The 7901-nt window shown below is 55.6% G+C and overlaps 2 protein-coding genes across 2 annotated transcripts in view; both read right to left on the bottom strand.

The window, feature by feature from the left end:
• Positions 1 to 3835, bottom strand: part of TMED3 (transmembrane p24 trafficking protein 3) — a 6603-nt gene extending 2768 nt beyond the window's left edge. The window contains exon 1 of the mRNA XM_026060734.1: positions 3825 to 3835. Within this exon, the coding sequence (XP_025916519.1) occupies positions 3825 to 3835 (11 nt within the window). The remainder of the gene's footprint in view (positions 1 to 3824) is intronic.
• Positions 3836 to 3879: 44 nt separating this feature from the next.
• On the bottom strand, positions 3880 to 5018 carry ANKRD34C (ankyrin repeat domain 34C). Its single transcript, XM_026060726.1, has 2 exons — positions 4048 to 5018; positions 3880 to 3931 (listed from the first exon to the last, which is right to left on the bottom strand). The coding sequence occupies exons 1-2, from the start codon at positions 5016 to 5018 to the stop codon at positions 3880 to 3882; spliced, it is 1023 nt and encodes a 340-aa protein (XP_025916511.1).
• Positions 5019 to 7901: the final 2883 nt, after the last annotated feature.

Genomic DNA, 7901 nt, shown 5'->3' with positions numbered 1-7901 from the left:
GGGATGGTGCTCGGGGCTGCGGGAACCGGGATGGGGCTCGGGGCACTGGGAACGGGGATGGTGCTCGGGGCTGCGGGAACCGGGATGGGGCTCGGGGCTGCGGGGACCGGGATGGGGCTCGGGGCTACGGGGACCGGGATGGTGCTCGGTGCACTGGGAACCGGGATGGTGCTCGGGGCTGCGGGGACCGAGATGGGGCTCGGGGCACTGGGAACCGGGATGGTGCTCGGGGCTGCGGGGACCGGGATGGTGCTCGGAGCATTAGGAACCGGCCGCGGTACTCCGGGTAGTGGAGACCGGGATGGTGCTCGGGGCATTAGGGACCGGCCCCGGTACTCCGGGCACTGGGGAACCATACGGMGCTCCGGGCATCGGCACTGGGACGGTGCTCGGGGCCAGGGGGCCGGGGCGAAGCTCCCCAGGGCCGTCACCGCGACCCCCCCGGGGCGGGGGCTCCTGCCCGGGCCAGGCTGGAGCGGAGCCGCCCCAGGCGCTGCTGTGGTGCTGCGGCCGCGGCCCGTCCGCGCTGCCGGGGCCCCGGGAAGCGCTGGGGCAGCAAGGGCCGTCCAGGCACCCCGCTCTGCGTACCCGATTGCTAACTGCCCCCAGCACAGGGCAGTTATAAAGGAAAATAATTCATAGCTCAGGAAATCGCAGTGATGGATTTAAGGACAATACTAAACTTTTTATTAATATAATAATAATAATATAAAAATTCTATGCTGTTACATGACACTATCTTCAAACATCTTTCTGCATATTTATGTCTATATGCACACACACACACACACACACACACTCATTTAAATAAGTGAATTAAAATATTCCTGTATATTCCAATAAAGGAGCACTTGTCACGTTCCCAGTTCCAATGCACAGAATGCAGGAAGCTCATAACATGTAACCTGCATTTTGCAGGCACTGTTGTCTTAGGTCACTAACAAAAGACATCAAACATTACTTTAAAAACCCACAAAATATTGGAATATTTAAAAATGAACAGAAAAAGTGAACTACAGGATTCAAATTCACAATCTAAAATATAAGACGAACTTCATTGTTATAGGTAAAATATGCCTGAAATTCATTATAGAAGACATTTGACTTACAGAAAGTATAAACTTTAAGGTTGTAAAAATATAAGCCCACCTTTGATCTAAATAGCATATTTAAATCTAAAATGCACTTTCAAAGGACGTTCTTGTGCAGTTAAAAACAACATACAATGCTGCTTTATGCAGGAACTGTGCAAAGTTTTGCAACAGTCTGGAGGACAGCTAATGCACTGGCTAAGGTACTAGCTCATCATGAGTGATTTCAGAAGAACTAACGGAAGCATGTATTTGGCTGGTCTAGGCAATGGCAGAATAACACATCAGCCTAAGTGGAGTGAGACTGCTGTCACTTGCTTGTCAAAGCGAGGCTGTGCTGTCTTTACTGTGGGCGCTGGGACATGTAAGATTTCATTGAATAATCCCACAGGAGTTATTCTCATTTGGGTTTAAACTAGTGGCACAACATTTAAGGTAGGCTACAGATCCGAAACATTCACTGAGTTAATAGCACAAGACCGTGGGTTGATTTTCCTCTTCGAGTTGGTTCTGTGCAGTGGGGTTTAGCTGAGATTGACAGCAGCTGCAGCACAAGAAGGCCAAAACCAGCCCAGAGACCAAAATAAATGTGTGGTGGGGAGCGTTCCCCACAGCCAGTGCTTTGGTGAGGCCAAAGCAGTGGGGGACATGGTTGGGAGGGGGTTGAAGGTGCAAGGTCTTGCTGCCCTGATGTTGCAAAGCTGCCATGTGCTACTTGTGCAGGCCGGGTCCTGCAGCTGGGTGCTGCACAGCTCCATTTGTAGGACTGGGGTCTGGGTCCCCATGCACAAAGAAGGATACACAGATTCCCACCGCCAGCTATGCAGACATATTTCCTGGCTGCATCAGGACCAGGCTGTGCAAAAAGCTGCTGCAGACACCAACACCGGGCAGGCTTGTCTTTTGGCTGCCCCTTCTTCCTGCCTGAGTCCAGGTCCCTGGGGAGGGAGTCCTTCCCTTCCTCCCTCGCTTGGGTCTGCTTCTGCCACCCTCCAGCGTGACTTCTGTAGTCCCTTCAGAAATGCTCTCCTTGTGCTGGCATTGGGGGCCATGTAGCAGTCTGCCTCAAACACGGACAAGCCCTGTCCACACACCCAAAGGCAGATGGGGGTTGCCTGCGTGGACGGGGAGGTGCACAGCGCTGCCTGAGGGCAGGGAGAGCTCAACCCACCTCTCCCCTGCACGGACCCAGACTGGGCTTGCTCAGGGCCAGCCCTGCAGGGTGAACAAGGGCAGTCAAAAGCAGCCTCGGCTGTCATTGCCATTGGCCCCAAAGGACTGTTATTGCAGTGGGGGAGCAGAGCAGAGAGGCATCCTGGCCGTGGTGCTGTGCCCGCAGGCTCCCTCTCTGCTGGGATGAACCCCCTCAAGTGCGGCAATGCAGCTCTGAGGCAGCCAGGGATCAGGGCCTTGCCTGGGGACCGACGCTGCAGTGCCTCAAGCACAGCCCCGCCGGGAGCCCACCTTGTGACGGCAGCCTGGGCCGGGTGCACAGCTGACGCCCCCATCCTTGGCAGAAGCTTCCCATACAGACAGAGCTGGGAGTGCTCCTTGGCCAGGAATTCAGTGCTTGCAATTGCTCAGTGTGATGGGAAATGCCACTGAATCTGAGTTGCTTTAGAGAAACTGAGGCAAATCCATTCCAGATGCGAGCCCACTGAAGACACTGGGTTGCACCAGCAACAGATTTAACTCAGCATCTGGGGTTTCAAAGTGCTTGGATATCTCTGAGGCAGAGAAGATTGTCTCCCTTCTCCAGCACAGTGAAGGTATAAATACATTCAATTGCTAAGGAGGGTTATTTCTGTTCTTCCAGGCTCTCACAGCATTAAGCTCCTTTCCTTCCTGATAGGCACTTCACAAATACATCATCCCCCTGGCTCCCTGACATGGGGCTCCCAGACTGGCTTCTGTGTCAGAATGAGTGGGATGGAACAGAAATGGATCATAAATAATCAGCAATAAACGAACTGCAGCCAGGAGCCTTTTTATGTGAAGCTTGACTATATCTCAGATGTTCTGAGAGTGGATGTCTCAGATAGTTGCTCTTGGGGGAAGTCCAGAAATGAATTAAGAGCAGAGGATACTTTAAATGTTTGGGCTTGATTCCCTGTTGCCTGTGATTCCCTAGTTCTCTTTACAGGTCTGGAAACTGGGCGCAAGCATCTCCTCATTCAACCCCGTATGCAGGTCTAGATACCCCCTCAGCTGCCAGTGCTTCCCCCAGAGCTGGGTGAGTGCTGTGTTCAGGAACCATCATTTACATTTCTACAGAGAGAACATTGATTTGGTAAACTTTCTGGAAGATAAACTGTCATGTAACTACAGAGCCACTATTTCCTCAAAATCAGAGAGTTGCCTCATCTGCTCCACTTGCATGGAGTGTCTCCGGAGGAGCTTCTTTTTGGTTCTCAAGTCACCCCTTTTGGGTGAGCTAGGAGCAACGGGTACCAGGGATTTTAAGCCAGCAGTGAGTGGGGAGGAAGTTTTGCTGTTGGAGCCAATGTCAGGGATTGGGGGGTTGGGGTTCACATTCAGAGGTGGCAGATATCCTGGTCTTGTGTGAGAGATGTGATCTAGCAGAAGGGTCCCAGACCCTCGCCTTTCTAGCAGTTTGGGCGGTCGGCGCCGGACTGTCCCGGGAGATGTGCTGGCGATGCTGTCCAGGGACTCTCGTGAGCCATTGAACAAAGCCAGATGGGAACCGTTGAGCTTCCTCCTCTCCGAAGACACCTTCCCCGCATCGGCTGGGCCAGTGCTGGAGCTGCAGGAGAGCTGTGAGTCGGAGTCATAGTGCTCCATGGCCAGCCTTCTCCAGTGCAGCGTGTCCATTGCCACTGCTGAGCCCACAGCAGAGGAGTTGATGCTTTCTGACTCCGCAGGGACTGTGCTCCTTCGGGGTAAGCGCTGATGGGCAGCCTGACTCTTCTCATAAACTGTTTTCCTCGCGACTGACCCAGAAGCTGATGGTGTCTTCAGAGCCTGCTCATCTACCAGGGGGAAGAGAGACGGGTCTTTGCTCTTGCTGCTATTGGTCCTAGCTAGAGGAGCCTTTTTGGAAAATGACAGGTCGCTGATGCCCATGATTACTTCATCGTCTGTGCAGACCCGCTTAGCATCATCATGGCTCGTGGAAGCAGCCAACACTGAGGGCGCAATGAGACCCCACGGTTCTGACTGCAGCCGTTTCAGCTGTGGCAAACGGGCTCTCTTGGGATTGCAGGTTTTCCTGCTGGGAGAGGGTGGCTCGTTGGGAACCTTGGCAGAATGGCTGTCCCTGGGATGTGCTGGGTGTGAGCCAAAGATGCTGCTTTCCTTCTCAGCAGGGGAAGGTGCTGAGACAGCTGTTTTCAAGTTGATGTCAGAGGGTGTTGTGCAGGCCTCGGCGGGTGGCTTCTCCTTGAACTCCAGCGATGGGGGAACGTTCAGGTACTGCTTAGCAGTCTTGGTGCCGGAGGCTGATTTGTCCATGGTGATAATGATCACCTCTTTCCCTTTCGCTTTGCAGGCATTCAGGAGATGCTGCAGCACGTCCTTGTCATCAGCGTTGATGGCGTGGACCAGAGCTGACGCTCCAGAGTGGTCCTCTAGGCTGGGGTCTGCCCCATTCTCCAGCAGCAGGGAGACAACGTCTCCCCCAGCGCCTTGGATGCAGGCGTGCATGAGGGCTGTTTTCCCAGACTTGTCCTGGATGTTGGGGTCAGCTCTGTTGTCCAGCAGGTACTTCACCATCTTGGCTTTGTTAATGCTCTGCTGGTCAACATGCTTAGTGATACAGGCCACCATGAGGGCAGTCTCCCCTTTCTCATTGCTCTCGTTGATGTAAGCCCCCCCTTCCAGCAGGAGCCTGGTCAGCCGGAGCCGGCCGAGCCACACTGCCTTCAGGAGGGAGTTCCCACCCATCTGCAGCTCCGTTGCCTCATCCATGGCCCTGGCTGGTGCTCACTGGCAGGGAAAGGTGGTGTCAGCCTGCAACTGAAAGTAACGGAGAAGGACAGGTGAGTGCCTGCTCCCCAGCCCTGGCTCTTGCTCCCTGCCTGGCTTCCCAGGAGACACCACGCTCAGCACTGCTCTGCATCCTGCTGGCTCTCTGACCCTGGCCACTCCACACCTTGACAGGGCAGCAGTAAGAGCTACCTTGAGTCTTCCCCTCTTCTGCACATTTATAGCACCTTGCACATAGGGTCTCGTGCTGCCTGCGGGGCTTCTTGGGATGCAAGCCAAGTGAACTGGACCAGGAAGAAAGGGTGGATTGCGGTCATGCTTGTTCTCCTTTAGGATCTCTTGGATGTGCTGATCTTTGTCAACTGGGAGGTGCCCTTACCCTGCTTTCTCGCTGCTCTACCATGCATTTACTTTATGATATTGGTCCCTATAATTTTACTCACTAATCTCATCTCAGAATGTACCATGTTTTCCCAGGAAGCACCATCAGCCATGAAGCAGTTTCTGGCCTTGCTCTGTTTTAGGCATGCCAGAAGACATGGCTACCAGGGCCCTGAGTGCAACAGCTGGCCTTAATTGTCCTGACCAGCCTCACCTGAGACCTCCCCACCCACGCACCCTCTGCCCATTGGCTGGGAGCTCCATTTAAATTTGGGCCCAGAGCCCCTGCTCTGGCTTAGACTATGCTATGGGTAAGCTTGTGTTCAGCCCTGTCAGACCAGACTTGTTGACTGGACTTGCCTGGTTGGCCTTGGGCCTGGCTTGTTCCTTTGCCTGATGATCACTGGTGATGGGAGCTGTTGCTATTGCCAACCCTGCTCAGCTGCTGTGGGACTGTGCCCTGCTAATGCATCCTCAGCTTCTGGCTCATCTCATGGACCAGCCCTGCTCTTGTTGCTCCTTGATAATGCCATATCTTAGTTCATCTTGCATTGCTCTTTTCTACCTCTGCTTTGCTAATGAATGTGCTAATGTTTGCCTGAATGCAGCTGATTTCTCCAAGTGCCAGATAAATCAGAACGGTCTGGATACTGACATGGTTCCTGCTCTGTCTTCTAGTTCCCTCAGGCTGTAGCAGAGCCCACTGGAGATGATGTGAGCACCTTTTGTGGCTTCTTGGACTAGGGCCATGGTCTTTGCTTCCTCACCACAGAATGAAATCCTAACCAGCTGCAGTCAAGCTGTGCATAACTCCATGCTGCTTAATGGTGATGTGAGCCACTTGTGTAGGAGAATAAGATAAGAGAGCAGGTTCCACTGACAGCAATCTCTGCAGGAGGACCAGCTCAGGAAGATCACTGGGCATGGTCTCATCTGACAAGCACTTCCCTGCTGCTGCCTGGCAGGGGCTGGCTACAGGAAATTTAGCCAGGTAAGACTCCCGTGCATTGCTCTACAGCCATGACATGCAAACTGAATGCCTTGTGGCCCTACTGCCTGTGCCCTTGAGGAATGACACCAGTCCCCTGCAGCTCTCAGACCTGGTTGGCTCTATGCATATGATAGGGGCAGCAGCTCAGAGCTGTGCTGGAGGGGCCAGAAAATGCCCAGTACTGTGGAAATGTTATGGAGGTACAGAAATGGACCATCAGCTAGGGAGTGTCCAAGAGCCCTGCCATCTGTTTGCTCTGTGCTTTCATTCCGCCTTCCTGCCTGTCCAGCTGGGTGCAGCAGTTCCCACTCCTCAAGCCATGCCCAGCCCTTCCCTGGAGTATCCCCATCTGCGGAGGGACCAGTTTGAGCCTGCCTGACTTGCTCTGGAGCGCTTTGCAGCCTGTGTTCATTGGATCTCTCTGAAAGCCTTCCTCCACCATGAGCACAAGCTGGTCTGTCCATCGTCACAAGCCTGTACCCTTGGTGCCCCAGGATGAGGTGTGGATCCTGCAGCTCTAGGACTTGCTGTAAGTGCTTAGCTCTGGGACATCACATAACCCTCCCTCCTCAAAGGCCACAAGCGGTGTCACTTCCCCTTCCCACAGGCATATGACTGAGATCCCCACAGCCCCCAGACTTATTTTAAAGTTGCTCTCCTGGTGGCTCTCACCTCCATTTCCCCTTGTTCCTTTTCCTCTGTTGCCTGTCCACAGTGCCACTGGAAGGTCCCAGCCTGGGGGCAGATGTCTCTTGTTTTTGCAGTGCCTTGTCCCTTCCTGCTGTCCCTCTGGGAGTCGGTGAGGTTGTCGGGCTCCTGGGCTCACTCAGCCCTGGGGCTGCAGAGATAGCAGGGCAGAGAACGGATGCACTTGATGCAGGCGGCCACCCTCACCTCTGAGCAGGTGATCCTCTCATCTGGCTAGTGCCATCCTGCCGGGGGTCTGGCTCTGCTGCGGGCCCTGGGCCATCCCGGGGCTATCCAGGCTCTCGAGCCCTGCTCCCGGTGCGGTGACTCGGGGAACCCCGGGACCCGCTCCGCGGGCACCGGGAGAGGCGCCGGGGGCAGCAGCAGCTCCGCGGCGCGGGCACCGGGGGGCGCCGGCCCGTCCCGACCCCTCCCGCCGGTCCCGGTGCGGTGCGCGGCGCCCAGCTCCCAGTGTCGGCTCCCGGTGCGGTGCCCATGCTCGGCTCCCGGTGCCGGTACTCGGTGCGTGCGCGGCGCCCAGCTCCCGGAGCCGGTACCTGGTGCCGTGCCCAGTTCTCGCTGCTGTGCCCGTGCTCGGCTCCCGGTGCCGGTACTCGGTGCGGTGCGCGGCGCCCAGCTCCCTGTGCCCCTGCCCGCTCCCGGAGCCGGTACCTGGTGCCGTGCGCGGCGCTCAGCTCCCGGGTAGATCCTCGGTGCCGTGCGCGGCGCTCAGCTCCCAGCGCCCCTGCTCAGTTGCCGGGGCGCAGCTCCTGGCGCCGGTGCGGTGCCCGGTTCCCGGTGCGCGG

The sequence above is a fragment of the Apteryx rowi genome, unplaced genomic scaffold (genome assembly GCF_003343035.1).
Source record: "Apteryx rowi isolate R43461 unplaced genomic scaffold, aptRow1 scaffold_170, whole genome shotgun sequence".
Taxonomy (NCBI): domain Eukaryota; kingdom Metazoa; phylum Chordata; class Aves; order Apterygiformes; family Apterygidae; genus Apteryx; species Apteryx rowi.
Note: the sequence above shows the minus strand (reverse complement) of the source record. Positions and strands in the feature narration are given on the sequence as shown.